The sequence below is a fragment of the Phyllobates terribilis genome, unplaced genomic scaffold, assembly GCF_046119375.1.
Source record: "Phyllobates terribilis strain yellow unplaced genomic scaffold, ASM4611937v1 Scaffold_1__5_contigs__length_1240528914, whole genome shotgun sequence".
NCBI classification, from domain to species: domain Eukaryota; kingdom Metazoa; phylum Chordata; class Amphibia; order Anura; family Dendrobatidae; genus Phyllobates; species Phyllobates terribilis.
In genome coordinates, this window is record NW_027362761.1 from 746,396,114 (window position 1) to 746,418,559 (window position 22,446).

The 22,446-nt window shown below is 42.4% G+C and overlaps 1 protein-coding gene across 3 annotated transcripts in view; it reads left to right on the forward strand.

The window, feature by feature from the left end:
• Nucleotides 1–22,446, forward strand: part of LOC141149103 (beta-1,4-galactosyltransferase 1-like) — a 249,856-nt gene that overhangs the window by 113,558 nt on the left and 113,852 nt on the right. For all 3 annotated transcript variants that reach the window (XM_073636865.1, XM_073636866.1, XM_073636867.1), the window contains one exon: nucleotides 8,170–8,238. In XM_073636865.1, the coding sequence (XP_073492966.1) occupies nucleotides 8,170–8,238 (69 nt within the window). The remainder of the gene's footprint in view (nucleotides 1–8,169; nucleotides 8,239–22,446) is intronic.

Sequence of the window (22,446 nt, forward strand, 5' to 3'; positions counted from 1 at the left end):
GCCCCTTGCAAGAGATGTAGAGGTCAGAGAGCCTCCTAAAAACAATGTTCCCATTATTAGGAAGTGGGTCTCCCATAATGTTATCCTATGTAGTGAAGCAACGGCTACCAAAAATTTGGAGGAACTCCAATGCCCCTTGCAAGAGACGTAGATATGTTGATATGGGACATATGGTGGTGATATGGTGGTGGAGGATGAAGATGTGGAGAAGGAGGAGGACAAGAGCAAATAGACAAAATCAGGAAGCATATACCCATGTCTGGGTGTGAAGACAGAGGTGCATGGGAATAAAGTTAGACATCCCCCAAAAAAGGCACAAATAAATTTGAGTTTATGTTACGCTGCTATCATTCTGTGGTGTTGAGAAGTCTGGCCCAATCCGGCCCTTGTTCATTTTTATAAGAGTCAGCCTGTCAGCAATTTCAGTTGACAGGCGAATGCGCCTATAGGTTATAATTCCACTGGCGGCACTAAAAACCCGCTCTGATAAAACGCTAGTGACAGGGCAGACCAGGACCTCCAAGGCGTAGAGATCCAGTTCATGCCACGTGTCCAGCATGGATACACAATAATCATAAGGCACAGAGGAATCATGGAGGACGTTGGTACAGTCGGCAAGGTACTCCCTCACCATCTTCCGAAACTTTGCACTCCTTGTGAGACTGCCCCCCGCCTCAGGGTCTGTGCGATGGGAGGGCCTCAGAAAACTACCCCAGAACTCTGACAGTGTTCCCCTGCCTCTGCTGGATTGCATTTGTGGCTCTCTCGCCTGTACTCCTTGATTGTCCAATGAACTGTGACCTCTGCTGCCAGCGTTTTAAGATGGGAATTTTTTCACAAATTCCGCAACAAGGGCCTTCTCATACTGCCCTGTTTTATATTAGGACTGTCCTGCAAAGGAATAAGAGACATAAAGTTCTCCTTGTAGCATGGGTCTAGAAGTGTCACCAACCAGTAATGAATGTCACCCAAAATTTGGACAACGCGAATTCACGTTGGGATCAGATGAGGCTGGGCTGTGTATAATCACCCTGTATGGTTCCTTGCTCATCTTATCATGCTCCGCCTGCAATGCATCCTCTTTAATGGAGAGCAGAGAGCATGTCAGAAGACAGAGAAGCTTGATGGTGATGCTAATTATGGCATCATCGCCGCTCACCATCTTGGTGGAGTCCTCAAAGTTTTGGAGGATGGTACAGATGTCTGACATCCATGTCCACTCCTGAGATTTTTTGTGTGGAGTCTGACTTGAATACCGACGGCCTAGTTGATGCAGGTAGTCAACAACTGCCCTCTTCTGCTCACAAATCGTTCCCAACATCTGCAGTGTAGAGTTCCAATGCGTGGGGACATCACACACAAGTCGGTGAGCTGGAAGCTGTAAATGCTGCTGAAGCACGTGTCACGCCTGGTGTGAGTTCAACACAGACGGGAAAGGGAGCCCAGACACTAGGGAAAGGGGGAAGAGGTGAACTCCTAATCTGGACTAGCGTCACCCTGTCTTCCCCTAACGTCCCTAAGCTACCTCCACAGCTGTCGCCGATCACGTGCCTCACCCTACTATCCTTGGCGTTAGGCTATAGCTGGGGATGGAAGGAGATGAGCACTAGTCAACCTCCGCTAGCACTCTAACGACAAAAGGGGAAGACAAAACAGGGGAATAAGAACATAGCTTTAGAAGAACCTCCAACAGGGCACACAGCCTCAAGACTCCAGAGAGGACGTGATGCTGCTACAGCCAAGTTCCAAGTAGAAATGAGTATAACCGGCGACACCCACCTGGAGAGATCAGGTATATATACACCCAGGTCAGAGGGAGGTAGTTGCTGGGTACTAAAGATAGCCTCCTATCAAGGCAGCTTTCTGCATTGACAAACGTGGAGATCTCCTGCCAACCACTGCAGGACGACTGTCTGTCACCTCTGACACACCCATGACAGCACGGCAAGAGCGGCGGAAGCTGTAGCTGACTTTGTAAAATGGTCACAAAGGCGGCGTACTTTGACAAGTAGATCTGACAAATCCGGGTAGGTTTTGAGAAACCGCTGAACCATGAGGTTAAGGACATGGGCCAGGCATGGTACGTGTGTGAGCTCGCCTCGCCTCAGAACCACCACCAGGTTCTGGTCATTGTCACACACGACCATGCCTGGCTATAGGTTCAGCGGTGTCAGACACAGATCTGCCTTCTCTTTCAGAGCTGTCCACAACTCTTCAGCGTTGTATGGTTTGTCACCTAAGCATATTAGCTTCAGCACAGCCTGTTGCCGCTTGGCCGAGGCTGTGCTGCAGTGCTTCCAGCTTGCGACTGATGTGGTCATTTCGGAGATGGAGACAGAAGAGGAGGAGGAGGAGGTGCAGGAGCTGTAGAATGTGGGGGCAACCCTGATTGACCCAGAGCCCGCAAACCTCTGCATCTGGAGGACGTGTTCCGTCCCAAGGTCTGACTGGGTCCCGGCTTCCACTATGTTAACCAGTGTGCCATCAGCGAGATGTACCGTCCCTGGCCACAAGCACTTGTCATGTTTAGGAGACTTTCCCAGAAACTGTGTTATTGAGGGCATGGCTAATGTTGTGGGACACGTGCTCGTGTAATGCGGGGATGTGCACCTACCCTGAGCTTGGTTTTGATACCACATCTGGGTAGAATGTTTGGGCCTTTCACTGCTTCTGTGTAGCCCACTCAATGGAGAATTTCATACTGTAAACACAATAAGGATGGGCCGCTGTTCATGGGCCACTGCTGTCTGCTTGCCCACCAGGCTAACATTTACCAGCCAGCCCCTGGCTATAGGTAAGAATTAAAATCACATTAATGGAAAAAAAGTACAAGCTAGAAACTGTGACTAATAAATTAAAGCTGCACTCTGAAATGCTATAATATGTAAACATTGAATATATGAAATTATAAACTGTGAAAGCTGCAACCTGGATTCACACAGAGCTCACATTCACTCCTATAATCCATATTAACGGGAGGGAACCTGTCAAAAAGAGAAAAATCTGATAGGTTGCAAACTGCATATCGGAGTGAATGGAGAGTGAGGGGGTATGAGACTCTAAAGATTGCACACTTAAACTTATTGTTTTTTATATATATATCTTACTAGGTAACCACTAAAATACTTAAAGGGGCCAGTTACATTTAAGCTTATAACAACTACACTTTTTCTTCCAATCATCTTCTATTCCTATGGTAGAATTGGTATTGCTATTGTTGTCTTGTTTACAATGGAATAACTTCTGCAAACTTGTCTGCATGAACAGAAATTCTAGATGATGGGTCTTCTTAAAACCTATGATAACGTCTATATATTTTCAAAAGTTGTCAATTTCAATTATGAAATGAGCCATTTCTTAATGATTTTGATCTCCTGAATTCAAATCTGACAATTAAAATTTTTAGCTGGCTCATGTTTCTATGATATTAAAGAGTTTTCTTTTACTGTTATATATAATTAATGCATAAAAGTTTCAGTGCTTTGAAACACTATTATTTTTGGCAAACATAAAGGTGCAGAATATTTTGTTATGCCAATTTTCTGATATTTATTTAGAGGCAACTTAGCAAAATTGAAATAACTAAAACATGTCTAAACACTATTGCGAATTATAAAAAGTTGCAAAAATTGTGTTATGCTCGAAGGTGGCAGACATGGTTTGTGGACCCACTGTGCCACGGACTGGACTTACCCTGGAGGGGCGTGACTAAGCAGTTACCTTGGTGTTCGCTTAAGCCTCCAGTGGTGAGGACAGGCTTGTGCGGCAGGTAGCTGCAAGGTGCCACTCCATGGCGGCGTACGACAGTAGATGCTGACGAGATGTACAGCATCTGAAACAACAGATATTGGAAGCTTGTGCTAGCATTTCTTCTGCAGTGTTGCTATCAGTGTGTCAAGAGTGGGAGAAGAGGGTTGCATTGACAATCCAATACAATGGACAGCACTGAGAAAACATTTTATAAGTGGCCATAAACTTGTAAAAAAACTCATGAAAGAATAAAGTTACGTTAAAACCAAGCACACCATTGTTTTTCTTATGAAGTTCTCAGTAAGTTTGATGTGTCACATGACCCTCTTCCCAATGAAAAAAATAAAGTTGCATCCAAAATGGCTAACTTCAAAATGGCCGCCATGGTCACCACCCATCTGGAAAAGTTTCCCCCCTCCCATATACTAATGTGCCACAAACAGGAAATTGATATCACCAACCATTCTCATTTAATTTAGGTGTATCCATATAAATGGCCCACCCTGTACAGTGGGTACGGAAAGTATTCAGACCCCTTTAAATTTTTCACTCTTTGTTTCATTGCAGCCATTTGGTAAATTCTACAAAGTTCATTTTTTTCTCATTAAAGGTACACTCTGCACCCCATCTTGACTGAAAAAAACAGAAATGTAGAAATTTTTGCTAATGTATTAAAAAAGAAAAACTGAAATATCACATGGTCATAAGTATTCAGACTTTTTGCTTAGTATTGAGTAGAAGCACCCTTTTGAGCTAGTACAGCCATGAGTCTTCTTGGAAATGATGCAACAAGTTTTTCACACCAGGATTTGGGGATCCTCTGCCATTCTTCCTTGCAGATCCTCTCCAGTTCCGTCAGGTTGGATGGTGAACGTTGGTGGACTGCCATTTTCAAGTCTCTCCAGAGATGCTCAATTGGGTTTAGGTCAGGGTTCTGAAGCCACTCCTTTGTTATTTTAGCTGTGTGCTTATGGTCATTGTCTTGTTGGAAGGTGAATCTTCGGCCAAATCTGAGGTCCAGATACTTGAATGCTTTTGCATTTTTATCCAATTACTTTATAAAGTTCTTCATTAGGCCTAATTTGATATGCCATGGTGGTAACCAGATCCTATGTGGGTCAACAAGTGCTGGATGCAGGACATTTTTACTCCCTGGTTGAAGTGAATGTTGGAGAGGTCATTCTCTTTTATTGTAGTGATAATCTCTTGCACAACTATCCCACTCACACAGAAAGCAGCAGTACATTGTTTATCCACCCTGAAGACCAAGTAAGAGGGCTACCACCTTTATGTCAGCACAGAAGGGCCACAAATGTGAACAACATAACCAACTGGAATTGAAGATAGCACATTGTCATTATGCTGCAAGACTGCTTTTAGGCTTGTTTGGATGAACTGATGAAAAGCCTCCATTCCTATGGATTATGACTTATCTTCAGTGCTTCTATTAAACTGTTGATGTTGTTGCATGCCACAATATCACCCTTCATGAAGAAGTATTGGACAAAGAACGGTTGCGGAACAAAGAAATCCGAACATTGCACTCAAGGAGATTCCATGGTTTTAGCCTGGAACTAAAATTCTTGGGCAGATCCAAATCTCTAACAAGATCATTCAGCTCATTTTGTGTTAGAAAGTGTGGTTCTGTTGAGGTTTCTGACAGAAAGTCTGGGTTCTGAGAGGAAGATGCGTCATGACACCAAGCATCCTTTTCTTCCTTTTTTTACTCGATTGAAAATGTTTCTGGTGCTTTTGGAATCCGCAGTTCTTCTTTATGTGATACTGGGCATATTGCAATGGAATGTTTCGATACCGTAAAGTCCAATTTTTCTTCCTTGAAACTCCTTTCCAATTGGGGGGTACCATGCAGAAATAGCAATTGGTAGTGTGATCGGTTGGCTCTCTCCAGATCGTTGAGACTGCAAAAGGCATAGATTGCCTCTTCCTATGCAACTACTGGGTAAGAAGTGATGAACATCTATTGCAGCATATGTGTGGAACCCAACTGTTGTCCTGATCTCCTATTCTGCAGCCAAAATACAGGTTATAGGCTTTCCTTATCACAGTAGTCACATTTCACTTTTGTGATGCAAAAGTGACTTGTCTGCATATGTAGCATAAACTGTACGCTTTGTGCTTTCAGGCACATCTGAAAAAACATATAGAAACATGTCAATATGCTAAAAAAACTAAGGTAAGAAATCCTAAAACTGTATACCTTACACAAAGAACATTTAGAAAAGTAGGTGATGCAACTGTAATTAGGATTACATCATCAGAGCTGAGTTGGCGTTTTTTGATTGGTCACCCTAAGATGATAGAATACCGAAGGCTCAATAGACTAAATAGATGATGTAATAGATTAGCTACTAACAATGCAATAATGATAAGGAAATAGTAAAGATGCAATTTTTCTATAAGCCTTCATGAAAGGTGTAATAAGTAATTACAACCTCCTCTGAATCTTGAAAATTAGAGCCAATCAGCACATTTAAGCATCATATTTGTTTTCAGGACCACAAAATTAGCTAAGTTCAGCTGTTTTTGTCTCTGAACCAATTTGGCTGTACAATAGTGTAATTAAATTGAAAATTTCTTAAAATGAAAAATGGATATTATTCAGACTATCATCACCCTAACAGAATTTACAGTATAGCCTTCTCTTTGCAAACACTTAAACAAACATTCCTTGAATCTTTGGGGCTCTGGAAAAGCAAGACATCTTGAGCACTTTTCTTGACACTCTTGCTGAGATGTCTCTAGTCTCTAGTAAAGCATGATATATATTTTTTTTGTCTTGAATAGACTGTATCTTCTATCAGGACATTACTTTCTTGCAGGTAGTGTTGCGAATTGCAGAGTTAAAGCCCCTAGACACACTAGTTCGTATCAATCATCTATTATTGATCACCAGTCAGTCCTTTATTTGAAGTGCTGAAGTAAATGCAACACCAAATGACAATAATCGAGAAATTACTATAAATACAGTTAATATCATAAACTTCAAAAAGCATCATATAATAATTTTGAAACATCAGTGATAATTGTAATGGAATTAAATTATTGTAAACCTTACATCTTTTTGAAGTAAATACAATTTCCAATGACAATCTTGAAATTACTATAAGTAAGGTTAACATCCTAGACTTCAAAAAGCATCATATAATAATTTTAAAACATCAGCAATTATTGTGTTGGCAATCGAACATACTGAACTCATATTTTTTGAAGAGGATACAAACATTGGAAATTCATTTCGATACTATTTACTGTGGACAACTGTGTAATTTCCTTCTTTTGATTTTTTACATCTCTTGAATTTGCAAATTCATTGACACTAATAAAAATTAAATATCATTGTGAATTGTACGTTATCACAAATGAGAACTGTATGTTATCTCATCTTTACAATTCTGCATTTCAACATCCATATACAGACCTCGAACTGACCATGCTTATGAGGTTGCTAGTTTGGGTCAGAAGACCCACAGATGATTTGAAAATCACGGTCTGTAACATAGATCGTAAAATGTGGATGTGTAAAGCCGGCCTTGGTTTGTGGTACCTGCTTTTGTTATATGATTGGGATCAATTCCAATAAAATTAAACTTGTACACTATACTTTCTGGAAGGAGGAGGGTACTTTGCAATGCCATTGTACCACCCTTGTTCTGTGATTGTCTCCTTACGGCATATAGGTTGGGTGTGAAGTTTAGTTATGCTTTAAAGGAAATCCGTGAGTATGTTTTCACACGTCAAACTATATGTATATGTGCAGGAAATTCTTTAAAAAAAAAAGTCAAACAATACATGGCCAGTCCGTTCCTCCACTACTGAGAAATCAGAGTTTGAATTGATATGCAAAGGTTGGAGAACTATTTGTAGATCTGAAGCCTGTGTCACCCCCAGCTCTGTTCTTTGCCCAGTGTCACCTTGTTCTGTTTGACCAAAGTTGAATTTGTTGTGTCTTGAAGACACACAACATAGAGGCTCTCAGTCAAGCAGGATAAGGCAGAGCTGTGTGGAGAATAGAGTTTGAGTGACAGTGGCTACAGATCTACAACAATTTTTCAGCCTCATTTGCATATAAATGAAAACGCTGATTTCTCAATAATGAAGAAGCAGACTGGCCATGTAAAGGTTGTGCTTGTCTTTGAAAGAGCTATATGCAATAGTTTTTTTTTTTGTTTTTTTTTGGGGGGGGGGGGATCCTTCTGATTCCCTTTAAGCTATAATCTATAGGTACCATTAGATTTCAATTTATTTTTGCATTAATTTTACCTTTTTCAGATATAAAAAGATTTCAGATTGCAAAACTCTGTATAGTCCCTCACCACCTCCTATTTATTCCCTTCTATAGATGATAATAAAGTTGTATTTGTCCAAGAATGTAATAAACATGATTATTATTTTCTTAAGGTTCTGTCATGCTTGAAGATTCAGAAAATCACGAATTGCCTGCGTGCCCTGAACTTCCACCTTATTTAAGTAAGTGGAATCTGCTCCCAGAAAAATAGATGTGCAAACTGAGTTTTTACAATGGCAACATGATAGAATTGTAATAGCTGTAGCTCAAAACCCACAGGGCCCAAAAAAAAATAGTGCGAACATAGGTCTAAAAATGCCACATTCACATATCTATGTATCTCGTTTTCAGTACGGACCATAATTCAAGGGCCGGCAATAGGTCTCCTGACCAGTATTTCATAGTCTCATATATATGCCTATGTCAGACCATGACACACAAATGTTTTAATGCAGCCTTATAGAAAGTGCACCAGAAGTTTAAAAACAGGTGTCTTGCTATAGCTTACAGTGGATTTTAACTGTTTGACGCACATTTTATAATGAAAAAATAGTATCAGTCACAGCTATCATATTAGCACCCCCTGTTCAGGACTGGGACCCCCACATACCTACATGATTGGTAGTTGGCACAGTACATTTGATTCACTATGTACAGAACAAGCAAGCATCTCATAATTTATGTCACAAGCTACCAAGTATATTATTATATAGAAGCAGATGAGTGTAATATAATATTTGCATGCAGCTGAACAGCAGGCCCCCAGAGTCAATCTAACTGGTGGGCCCTTGGCACCCCAGTCCCACACTGCATACAGCACAAGAAACAACAAATGCAGAACTTTTTGTGCCCAATGTAGATTTGGCAGTACTACTTTGGTCTCACTCTATTTGTCTAAAATTTGTTTGCGTACACATGCAATTACCATTCTTCTATAAATATAGATATATGACAAAAACAGTTTCCCAACTTAAAAAAAAATTATGCATATAGTCCTGGTTTAGCATCATGTCCCTTCTGCAGTTTTTCCATGTTCAAGTTGATTGCTGCACATCTTAGTGGCTTCATCATCAGCTTTTCAGTGGTTAGAATTTCACTAATCATTAAAGGAGTTGACCAGTGAAAGCAAGTTATCACCTATCCACTAGACTAGGTGATAACTTGCTGATCGATGGGTGTCCTATTGCTGGGATCTGCATCGAACAATAGAACAGGGTATTTTTATCCCTGACAGGGCACTTTAATCATTGTTACCAAATTGAGCTGCAGGTTGGACTCCCAACCGTAGCTCGATTCATCCTTTTTGGGGCTGCTGGAAAAAGCCTTAGGGAATGAATGTGAAGTGGAGCATGCAAGCTGCCACTTCATTTAAAAGAAAAAAAAAGTTCTTTGTTTTGCTGTTTTACAATGCAGACATAAATACCACGTATGGTAAATGAACAAAAGTTATCTAACCTCCCTCCCTGCACAGTGACCTTTGCAAACATGACTGAGCTTGCCTAAAACTGTAAAGTAAACTCAGAAATGCTAATCAAAGAAGAGGTAGGATGGGTATCTCCATAGTCATTTACAGAAAATAGAATACAAAATTTAATTTCTTGCTGAAAGACTCAACTATCCCAACGTTTCTGCCACTGATTTTAAACCACTGATTTCACAAGACATAATGTATATATTATGTGCCTTTCTGTATGTGCATTCTTTTACTTTATTCTCAGTATAACTATGGCTGTTCTGTCAAGGCCTCAGAGGTTTGTTTGAGAACATTAGGGATCAAACAACATCATGAAAACCAAGGAACTCACAAGACAGGTCAGGAATAAAGTTGTGGAGAAGAGTAAAGCAGGGTTAGGTTTTAAAAAAAGCCCAAGCTCTGAACATATCATGGAGCACTATTCAATCCATTATTAAAAAATGAAAGGTGTATGGCACAACTGCAAACCTACCAACACATGGCCACCCACCTAAACTGACATCCCAAGCAAGGAGAGCACTAATTAGAGAAGCAGCCAAGAGGCCCATGGTCACTCTGAAGCATCTGCAGAGATACACAGTTCAGGTGTGAGAATTTGTCCATAGGACAACTATTAGTTGTAAGCTCCACAAATCTGGCCAGCCTTTATAGAAGAGTGACAAGAAGAAAGCAATTTTTGAAAGCAAGCCATAAGAAGTCCCACTTGCATTTTGCAATAAGCCATGTAGGGGACACAGCTAACATGTGAAAGAAGGTGCTCTGTTCACATGAGATAAAAGTAGAACTTTTGGGCTAAATGCAAAATGCTATGTGTGGCGGAAAACTAATACTGCACATTATCCTGAAAACACCATCCCCACCATCAAATATGGTGGTGGCAGCATCATGCTGTGGGGATGGTTTTCTTCATCAGGGACAGGGAAGCTAGTTAGAGTTGATGGGAAAATGGATGGAGCTAATTACAGGGCAATTCTGGAGGAAAGCCTGTTAGAGACCGCAAAAGACTTGAGACTGGGGCATAGGTTCACCTTCCTGCAGGAAAATTACCCTAAACATACTGCCAGAGCTACAACGGAATGGATTAGATCAAGTTAAACATTTTGCAAATGAGGTTTACTGTTGATAAATGTAGAGTAATGCACCTAGGACAGAGTAATCCTATTGCTGCATATACATTAAATGGGAGTATACTCGGGACTACAGAACAGGAGAAGGATTTGGGTATTCTGGTTACAAGTAGGCTGAGCAGCAGAACTCAATGTAAAGCAGCAGCTGCAAAAGCAAACAAGTTTTTGGGTGTATAAAAATAGAGAGATAAATTCCCATGATCCAAATGTATTGCTAGCCTCTATAAATCACTTGTAAGGCCTAGAATATCTAGAATATGGGATCCAGTTTTGGGCTCCACATTTTAAAAAGGATATTCGGAAGTTAGAATCCGTTCAAAGGTGGACAACTAGATTATTACAAGGAATGGAAGGCCTCTCATGTGATGAGAGGTTGGAAAAGCTGGGCTTCTTTAGCTTAGAAAAAAAGACGTCTCATTTATATGTGTAAATACATGTGTGATCAATACAAAGGACTTTCACATGACTTGTTCCTTCCAAAAATCTTACAAAGTGTAATGCCCGCAGGTGGCGCATGTGGTTCATGGACCCATTGTGCTACAGGGTAGGGTTTATCTAGGAGGGACATGGCTAAGAGGCTACCTGGTTTTCACTGGAGCACCTGATGGTTGAGTCAGGCTTGAGCTGCAGGTAGTCACCAGGTACCACTCCTAGGCTGTTCCCGTACTGCAGCTACCGAGTCCTGCGTGCTCTGGCAGAATGGATACTAACACATAGTGACAGACAGTACAGACTCAGGAACACTAGCCAGGACTGGCACAGGTGCAAGTTCAAGTACTAATGGGACAGTTAAAGGGTTCACGTACCACCGGTGAGGCTTCTCAGGGTTCAGGTACTGGCGATGCGGCATCTCAGGGTTCAGGTACCGCCGGTGTGGCTTCAGACTTCAGGGACCGCCAGGTGTGGTTTCGGGTTCAGGGACTGCCAGGTGTAGTGTCGGGTTCAGGCCCTGGCAACACAAGGACCAGGGGTTCAGGATCAGGCGCTGGCCACACAAGGACCAGGGGTTTGGGCTAACTAACACTCAACTACACGGAAAGTGGAACCTGACAACATACCGTTGTAGAAACACTCTACCCAAGGATCTATAGGGGTTGCTCAGACAGCCCAGGAATTTACAGGAACTGGAGGCTTTTTGTCAAGAAGAATGGGCAGCTTTACCATCTGAGAAATTAAAGAACTTCATCCACAACTACCACAAAAGACTTCAAGCTGTCATTGATGTTAGAGGGGGCAATACACGGTATTAAGAATTGGGGTATATGAACTTTTGATCCGGGTCATTTGGATGTTTTTGGTTGTCATTAAGATTTAAAAAGAAAAAACACAGTAGTTTGACAATATATGGCTTCACCCAACCATTAACCATGAGCGGAGAAAAAGTTTTTTGTTATCATTCATATTCTCTGGAACAAGGCCAAGAAAGGAAAAATTCTGCCAGGGTATGTAAACTTTTGAGCACAACTGTATATACATATATATGTATGTATATGTGTGTACACATACATATGTATATACATACATACACTCACCTATACACACAAAATGGTGGTCTTTCCTCTTCCTCTGGGTGACATTACATCCTTTTCTGCTAACACTACTGTGTTTTTTGGAGCAAAAACGCTATAAAAAGTAGCAGATCTGCAATCATTTTATTACCTGGGTTTTTATAGCATTTTTGACTGACTTCATTGAAGTCAATAGGTGAAAAAATGCTGCAAAAAATGATAGAATTGACATGCTAAATATTTGAATCTTCATGTCACAAATAAGCAACGTGTGCATGAGTCTTCAGGATTCTCATCCACTTTGCAGGCATCAGGAATCCCTTCAGGTTTTGTGACAAATCCACAAGGGAAAACGCAATATATGCACACAGCCAAAGGATCCTGGTCCTGGAGAACTGGGTAACAAACCATGTGGAGTTTTTATACAGACTGTTGATTACTAAATACCTAAATAAATCATGATTTTTGCGCCCAAATATTGTTATAGCTAGGTAAACTTTCCTTCAGAACGGCCGGGTTAAACCCTGTGATGGAGACTGCAGAAATCAATAAATCATCATTCTCGCTCCGCAAAGTGTCATAGTTTGGCAGATTCGTCATTCAGGTTCCTGGGAAAGCTTAGTAACAAGCTTTGTGAAGCTGTAATTCTGACTATGTGTAAGATGTGGCCAGGATATCTACTGTCTGGCCAGCAACACATCACGAACTACTGTAGAAAAATGCTGGTCAATGCAGATATATGTATGCTATACAGTATATATTTCTAAGTGTTGAACTGCCATCCAGTGGCCAAACTGCACTATGGCTTGTATTGCAGCACATTCAGCAAGACCTTCTGATTACTTTCAGTTTTCTCACTGACCACTACGGTTGTTAGTCTTTTTCACCACCAAAAATTCTCGGTTTAGATAAAAAGAGGGATTTGGCCGTGGAGGCATGGTTTCACGCATGGCTTGAAAATATGCAGTAAAAGCTGTCATGCAATGGATTTAAATTCTGCATTTCAAGTTAATTTCACCGCAGATTTATTTCCACAGCGTGTGGCTGAGGTTTTAGGTCTTATCATGTACTTTCTGTAAAATATGCAAATCTACAGCGGAAAATCTGCTATCCACAACATGAATCCTCCAAGCACATAAACATGATAATACAAAACCCCTACAATAACACAGGTATGGATAAATAATGGCCGTGAAGTTTATTTTGGGTAACTTTATTAAATAAATAGAATATTAATAACCAACAAACAATGAAATAATTTTCCAGATAAATAATTCCAATCCACCCAGCACTCACTGGGCGTTTTTCCCACAAATGAACTATCACGACAAATTTAAAAAACTATATAGTAAAAAAAAAAAAGAGGGCGAGGAAGGGTGGGATCTTCTTCTCTTCTGACAGCTGGAATGCCGCTCAGCTGTCTTTATATCCTACATTCCTTCCCGCATTTTTCTTGACAGCCAATCAGATAAAGGGAAATTTGACCTCCGAAAAAACAGTTCAAACAAGAATAATCTGCTCGTGGCTACCACAGATGACATGCACAAAGCAATTAACCCTTTCTTAACCAAAGGAAAAAGAGTGGTTGTACTACCACAATGAATATAAGGGTCCGTATTATCGTGAGACCCCCCTCTTAATGGCCTACTGAGAGGGGGGCTTACATTCGGCTTAGCCAAGCATTCATGTTTGCGTTTCAAATGCCCAACCATTATATTAGTTGTCAGGAAGCCCCCGTACACATTGGATAGTCAAGGGTCCTAAATAGTACATCCAGGGCAACTGCAGTCCAGTTGTAGATGGATATATAACAGAGACGGATGGACGGTAGAAATAGAGTTCTGATTACCGTTTATAGAAAGCTAGACTTCTCTATTGCTGACAATCTCATTCACAGGGTTTCCTACTGACAACAATGCACAAAGGAAAGCTCCTTTTCAATGAGAGAAAACTCATGGAGAGGGCTGGTGACATGCTCCTCCAAAACTGCCATTTTGAGAAAAGGAGGAAGGCTGCACTAACAAGCAAGTGGAGGAGAATCTGTAATATTTATATATTAGCAAAATGTCCCCAACACATCCCATTTAAGGTGAATATAAATAATTGAAGGTATGCTATAAAGTAATTGCATCCCCCTAATAGGGGTACGCCTGAGATAACCTGGACAGCCGAGGTTCAGAGGCAACAGGAGTGGTAAGTGAGAGCCCAGTTTAGTGGAGCAGCTGAGCGCAGACCCTCATGATCAGGGGGACTGTGCAAGAGATTTGTGTGGTGGGGTATTGAACACTGCAATGTGTGCAGGAAAGAGTGTGTCTACTTTGTGCTTGTGCCAGGTTAGCAGAGCACAGGTAGAGAAAGAAGCACAAGAGGGTTAATGCCTGTGCAAAGAGTATGTGACCTGGCCTGCGCAGGGTGTGGAGAAGCCCACCTTGAGCTGCACTGGACTAGTCAGGTCTCTCCCTATGGTGCTTGATTGGCTTTTCAAACTATGTTTTCTCTGAAATGCCAGAGCGCTTAGGAGTAAAATTTATCTGGGTACATTCATTCAGCAAGTCCCATGATTTAGGCAGCACAAATCTAACGACAGTTTATCTTTGAAAAACACCCGTCAGATTTCCTGAGGTTCCTAATGATGATAAAATGGAAAAATTAGAATTGTCACATTTGTAAATACCCCAGTTCTGTTTTTTATTCATCTACCACCCAAAAAATTTAATAAAAAAATCACATGTTCTCCAAATAGTAAGAATAAAAACTCATCACAGAAAAACCAAGCAAGCCTATACAGCTAAATCAATATAGGGATAAAAAAATAGTTGATTGTCTCTCAGAATATGAGAGTGTTTATTTATTCTTATTTTTAACCCCTTTACCCCAAAGCCTGTTTTCACCTTCCTGACCAGGCAAAATTTTGACCAGTGTCACTTTATGAGGTAATAACTCTGGAACGCTTCAACAGATCCCCCTGATTCTGAGATGTTTTTTCATGACTTCATTTTTGTGGTAAACTTTGGTCAATATACGCTTATTTATGAAAAGATGTAAAATTTGTCAAAAAGTGTAAATTTCACAATTTTCAAATTTAGAATTTTTATACCCTTAAACCAGATAGTTATAATATACAAAATAGATAATAAATAACATTTACCACATGTCTACTTCACATCAGCATAATTTTTGAAACATAATTTTTTTTGTTAGGATGTTAGAAGGGTTAAAAGTTTATCTGCAATTTTTTAATTTTTCCAACAAAATTAACAAAAAAACAATTTTTTAGGGACCACAGCACATTTAAAGTGCCTTTGAGGGGCCTTTTTGAGAGAAAATACCCCAAAGTGACAACATTTTAAAAACTGCATCCCTCAAAGTACTTAAAACCACATTCAAGAAGTTTATTAACCCTTTAGGAATTAAAGCAATGTGGGAAAAAAAATTACATTTTAATTTTTCCCACAAAAATGTTGCTTTTGCAGTAAATTTTTCATTTTCACACAGGTAATAGGAGAAAATGGACCATACAATTTGTTGTGTAATTTCTCTTGAGTACACCGATACCCCATACGTGGGGGAAAACTACTGTTTGGGCGCACGGCAGGGCTCGGAAGGGAAGGAGCGCTATTTGACATTTGGAGTGCAAAATTAGCTAGAATAGATAGAGAATGTCATGTCACATATGGAGAGCCCCTGATGTGCCTAAACAGTGGAAAACCCCCACAAGTGACCTCTTTTTGAAAATTACACTCATCAAGGAACTTATCTAGAGGTGTAGTGAGCACCTTGAAACCCCAGGTGCTTCACAGAATTTTATAATGTTTAGCCCCAAATTTTTCATTTTTACAAAGGTAAGAGGAGAATAGGACCACACAATTTGTTGTGCAAAATCCAGAGTACCCCGATACCCTACATGTGGTGAAAACTAGTGTTTGGGCATACGGCAGGGCTTGGAAGGGAAGGAGCGCCAATTGAATTCTGGAATGCAATTGTTACGCTTGCGCCCGGACTGACTGGCGTGAGCGTAATTAGTGATCCCACTGTACCATTAACCGAGGAGTGCCTGGAGGGGCGTAACTAAGTATCAACACGATCCGACCAAGGTCGCACGGCGGCTTAGTCGACTCCGTGAACCAAGGAGGAACCGAGCAGAGGGACCAGGTGCTACTCCAGGTCAGACCCCGGTCACAGTTGTTGACCCACACTGGGGAATGCAGGAGCAGGCAGGTTAGACTGGCATACAGGCAGGTGGGTATTGGCAGGCACGGCTGGTATGCAGACAGGTGGATACTGGTAAGCACGGCCGGTATGCAGACAGGTGGGTAGTGGCAAGTACGGCTGGTATGCAGACAGGTGGGTACTGGCAAGTACGGCTGGTATGCAGACAGGTGGGCACTGGCAAGCACGGCTGGTATGCAGACAGGTGGGCACATGCAAGCACGGCTGGTATGCAGACAGGTGGGCACTGGCAAGAACGGCTGGAGTGCAGACAGGGAGGTACTAGCAGGTTGGAGCGCAGGCTGGATAGGGTCCAGTACAGACTGGGAGACAGGTACAGAGCCGCAGATGCAGTAGTCAAGCAGAGTAAAGCGAAACCGCCGAAGCGGAGGACAAGGCAGAGCAGAGAGGAACTTCTGGTGCGGTGAGCAAGCAGAGCAGAGTGAAAACCGCAGGTGCGGTGGGCAAGGCAGAGCAGAGCGGAACTGCCGGAGCAGTGGACAAGGCAGAGCAGAGAGGAACCGCTGGAGCGGTGGACAAGGCAGAGCAGAGCGAAACCACAGGTGCGGTGGACGAGGTAGAGCAGAGCAAAACCACAGGTGCGGTGGACAAGGCAGAGCAGAGTAAAACCGCTGGTGCGGTGGACAAGGCAGAGCAGAGCGGAACCGCCGGAGCGGTGGGCAAGGTAGAGCAGAGAGAAGCCGCTGGAGCGGTGGGTAAGGCAGAGCAGAGGGAAGCCGCTGGAGCAGTGGGCAAGTCAGAGCAGAGAGAAACCGCTGGCGCGGTGAGCAAGTCAGAGCAGAGAGAAGCCGCCGGATCGGTGGGTAAGGCAGAGCAGAGGGAAGCCACCAGAGCGGTTGGCTAGTCAGAGCAGAGAGAAACCGCTGGCGCAGTGAGCAAGCAGAGCCGAACAGGGCTGAAGGTGCAGGCAGAGAGGACAGGGCTCTGTTCACATGGAACAGACTGGAAAATACAGGAAGTTGGCTAGAACACAGGAGGAAGATACGGAGGAAGGGAAAAGGGACAAGCAGAACCAGATACACACAAGGTACTTACTATGAAGTAGCGAGTGGACACAAAACTCACAAACAGAAGTACAGAGACAACGAGTTGGAGTTAGGTGCAGGTTCAGATACTGCAGGAAAAGGGAAGGTACGGACATAGAGACAAACAGGTAACCGGCTAGGATACAGTTCAGACAGGAACTGCTACTGCAATGAGATACAAGAACGAGCCTGGGTATACAGCCCCCAGAGTGGCGGAAACCGACTAAAAGTCAGAGATAACAGGCCTGGGTATATAGCCCCCAGAGTGGCGGAAACAGACTAGAAGACAGAAATAACAGGCCTGGGTATGCAGCCCCCAGGGTGGCAGAAACAGACAAGATAACAGGCCTGGGTATGCGGCCCCCAGGGTGGCAGAAACAGACAAGATACAAGACAAGACCTGGCAACTCAGAGGCAAGGAGCACACTGAAAGTTAGTGTTGCTCAGGCACCTCCTTCTGGGTGGAGGGGGTTTAAATATCCAGTGACTCACAGCAATAGGCTGGGGACGCATTAGGAGTGCACCCACAGCAGCTATAAGAATCAAGTAGTAACCGGGCCGCCGCCCTAAGCAATCAGACAAGAGACATGCACACAGCATGAACTGGATCAAGGTTTGCAGGCTGGACTGGCAGGTAAGATTGCGGTCTTCAAAACGGGATAAAAGGAGAAAATGAATGGTACAATTTGTTAAGCAATTTCTCCTGAGTATAACAATACCCCATATGTGGTCGAAAATTACTTTTCAGGCACAATACAAAGCTCAAAAGGGAAGAAGCATCATATTAGAGTTCAGATGTTGCTGGAATGGTTTGAGGGTTCCATGTCACATTGGCAGAGCCCCTTAGGATCCCCAAAAACAAAACCCTCTATAAGTGATGCCGACTTACAAACAACACCCATTCATTTAGGGGTGCAGTGAGCATGTTGATACCACATGTGCCTCACATAATTTTATACCATTGGTCAGTAAAGAAAGAATAATTTCATTTTTACCACTAAAATCTTGTTTTAGCCCCAAGTTTTTAATTTTTATGTAAGGCTAACAGGAAACAATTGACATCACAGTTTTTTGTGCAATTTCTCTTTAGTGCGCCAATACCCTACATGTAATTGGGAAATATTTTTCAGGCACAGTGGAAAGCTCAAAAGAGAAAGAACGCCATATTAGAGTGCAGATTTTGCTGTTATGATTTGCGGGTGCCATGACCCACTGGAAGAGCCCCTGAGGTGCCAGAACAGCAGAACCCATTTTACTACACCTATCAATGAATTCATCTAAGGGGGCAGTGATCATATTGACACCATGGGTGTGTCACAGAACTTTATAAAATTGCTCAATAAAAAATAAATAATTACAGTTTTACCAGATCTTACATTTTCACACAGAGCATTTGGATTTGGGAGTGCAAAATTCACTGGATTTCTTATGTGGGGGCGAGCAGGCATAGAGCTTTTCTAGAGCCTTTGTGTTACCAGTAATGTAGCAGCCCCCTATATATGCAATGAAAGATGACAGACCTTAGTGGGGACTTGCTTTTTTGCGGATTGACTTGAAGCTTTCATTGGGAACAGTTTACTTAACATTTTGGATCACATTTATACTATGCTTTACACTGAGTACTTTGCTTCAGGTGTCCATCTAAATCTCCAATTGATGTGATTCAGATGAAACCCTTGAGAGATCCTTTCACTATAATCCATTCACTGTAATGAGGCAGCAGAGTAACTCTGGCCTCTGTTCAGCGGTGTCCTTCTTTTCAGAGGTGCAAGATGTGGCTGACCATGCTTAAAAAGATGAACACCCCTGGAGCACAGTCCAGACGGCATCCACGGTGTCTCCATCTACCTCATTATAGGGAATCTTTCAGGGGTTCCCATCTGAATCACATATTTCAGAGATTTACACTGATTTCCCATCTGAATAACGTATTTCAGAGATGTACACAGAAACCCCGATATAAGCACTCAGCGTAGAGCGGAGGATAGATGTGAGCCAAGCCTAACTGTGATCTTTGGGAGGCAGAATGAATAAATTGTAATGCTAGTGGGTGTGAACCCACTGCGCCATGGGCTTACCCTGGAGAGGCATGACTAAATGTCTACCAGGTCTTCAATAGGGCCTCTGAAGGTGAGGATAGGCTGGGCTGCTGGTAGACACCAGGTACCACTCCAGGTCACCAGAGCAACTAATTGGAGGGTCAGAGGCGCAGGTACAAGGTACAGGAGTGCGAGACAAAAGCGCAGTCAGAGGGTCCAAAGTCGGGACAGGCAGCATGGGTTCACAGAACAAAGCTGGAGTCACAGATGGAGACGTCAAGCAGAGCAGGTAAACAGACCAGGTCGATAACGGGAGACAAAATATTGAGATATGCTTAAACAAGGTGCTAGCGTGCTAGGTACCAACATTCGGGCATGGAATGAAGGGTGAAATTGCCTGATATATCATGCCCCCCTATGACTCACAATCAATACAAGGCAATTCAGAGGGATGGTTAGATACTGGGTGTAGCAGAGCGAAACACAAGGTGAGTAGGGCAGCGTTTAGAAGGCATGCGAGTGGCCGGCGTAACACAAATCAACAGCAAGTCAAGAATTTGTTTTATTTATTTTTTATGCCGTTCCTTGTGCGGTATTTTTCACTTTATAAGGGTGTGTGCGCACGTTCAGGATTTGAAGCAGATATTTCTGTAGCTTTTCTGCATCTCCTTGGCAGGAAAAATGCTGCAAAATAAATGCATAGTGTTGCTGCGTTTTTTACACATTTTTTGATGCGTTTTTTTTAAGCGTTTTTTGAAGCATTTTTGTTTGTTTTTTGGAGATAAATAAAGTTATTTGGTGGGACATTGCTTTAACCCTTGGAATACCTTCAGAACTGGGGTGAATATATTGGTTAATTTAAATGATTAAAGAATATGTCTGTTGTATTTCAAATAAAGTGTTTTACTCTGTGTATGTGTTTATTTAACTCTTTACTTTACTTTAATTAGGTTTGGTGATGTCATCACCAAACAAAAGAGCTAGGTGTCAGCTAATCCCATTCACCCAATCTTCATTAGCATTTCCACTCATGTAATTTCTGGGGCAGCTGTGAGCTGTTATTTTTAGCCTAGGAAGGTGCTATTAGGCAAACACGGTCCCTGGCTATTATTAACAGCTCAAAGCTGTTTCGTTAGCCGCTATGTCCCCCCCAATCAGCACTCAACAGCGCTTTGGACGCAGCGTATTTTTGCTGCGTTCAAAACCTGGTGTTCTAATGCCACACTTTTGTTGTCGGTACATGTGAATCCACTGCATATAATGACACTTCAATCGGTCAAAATCTTCATTGGAGACTAGCATGTCCGCTACACAAATTGACATTCCGCTGGTGAGTTTAAGTACAGTACAGACCAAAAGTTTGGACACACCTTCTCATTTAAAGATTTTTCTATATTTTCATGACTTTGAAAATTGTACATTCACACTGAAGGCATCAAAACTATGAATTAACACATGTGGAATTATATACTTAACAAAAAAGTGTGAAACAACTGAAAATATGTCTTATATTCTAGGTTCTTCAAACTAGCCACCTTTTGCTTTGATGACTGCTTTGCACACTCTTGGCATTCTCTTGATGAGCTTCAAGAGGTAGTCACCGGAAATGGTCTTCCAACAATCTTGAAGGAGTTCCCAGAGATGCTTAGCACTTGTTGGCCCTTTTGCCTTCAATCTGCTGTCCAGCTCACCCCAAACCATCTCGATTAGGTTCAGGTCTGGTGACTGTGGAGGCCAGGTCATCTGGCGTAGCACCCCATCACTCTCCTTCTTGGTCAAATAGCCCTTACACAGCCTGGAGGTGTGTTTGGGGTCATTGTCCTGTTGAAAAATAAATGATGGTCCAACTAAATGCAAACCGGATGGAATAGCATGCCCCTGCAAGATGCTGTGGTAGCCATGCTGGTTCAGTATGCCTTCAATTTTGAATAAATCCCCAACAGTGTCACCAGCAAAGCACCCCCACACGATCACACCTCCTCCTCCATGCTTCATGGTGGGAACCAGGCATGTAGAGTCCATCCGTTCACCTTTTCTGCGTTGCACAAAGACACGGTGGTTGGAACCAAAGATCTCAAATTTGGACTCATCAGACCAAATCACAGATTTCCACTGGTCTAATGTCCATTCCTTGTGTTCTTTAGCCCAAACAAGTCTCTTCTGCTTGTTGCCTGTCCTTAGCAGTGGTTTCCTAGCAGCTATTTTACCATGAAGGCCTGCTGCACAAAGTCTCCTCTTAACAGTTGTTGTAGAGATGTGTCTGCTGCTAGAACTCTGTGTGGCATTGACCTGGTCTGTAATCTGAGCTGCTGTTAACCTGCGATTTCTGAGGCTGATGACTAGGATAAACTTATCCTCAGAAGCAGAGGTGACTCTTGGTCTTCCTTTCCTGGGGTGGTCCTCAGGTGAGCCAGTTTCTTTGTAGCGCTTGATGGTTTTTGCAACTGCACTTGGCGACACATTCAAAGTTTGCCCAATTTTTCGGACTGACTGACCTTCATTTCTTAAAGTAATGATGGCCACTCGTTTTTCTTTACTTAGCTGCTTTTTTCTTGCCATAATACAAATTCTAACAGTTGTGGTGCAGCGGCATTGCTATAATGATCTAGTATGTCTGTTTATGCTATTTCCTCCCCCCTCAGCTGACTGGTCACATGACTGTGACATCACACAGGTCCTTTTGCTCACAGAAGGTATAGACACGTGACTGTGAGATAATCACAGGTCCTGTGGCTGTTTCTACAGGATATAAAACCCTGGTGATTTGTGCAGTGTGAGTGGTGCAGGTGTGCTGTGTTCCTGTGAGAGAGGCATGAGGCCTGTTCCCCGGGTGGGTGGGACACTGTTTGTCTGAAGCCTAGTGAGGCCGGCTGAAGCCTGGATCTGTTATGATCTGCTACAGGGACTAAGGAAAGACAGGAGATCTGTCTCTACAATAGAACTAAACTAGATCCCTACGATGTAACGGGGAACCTGATCCTGCGATC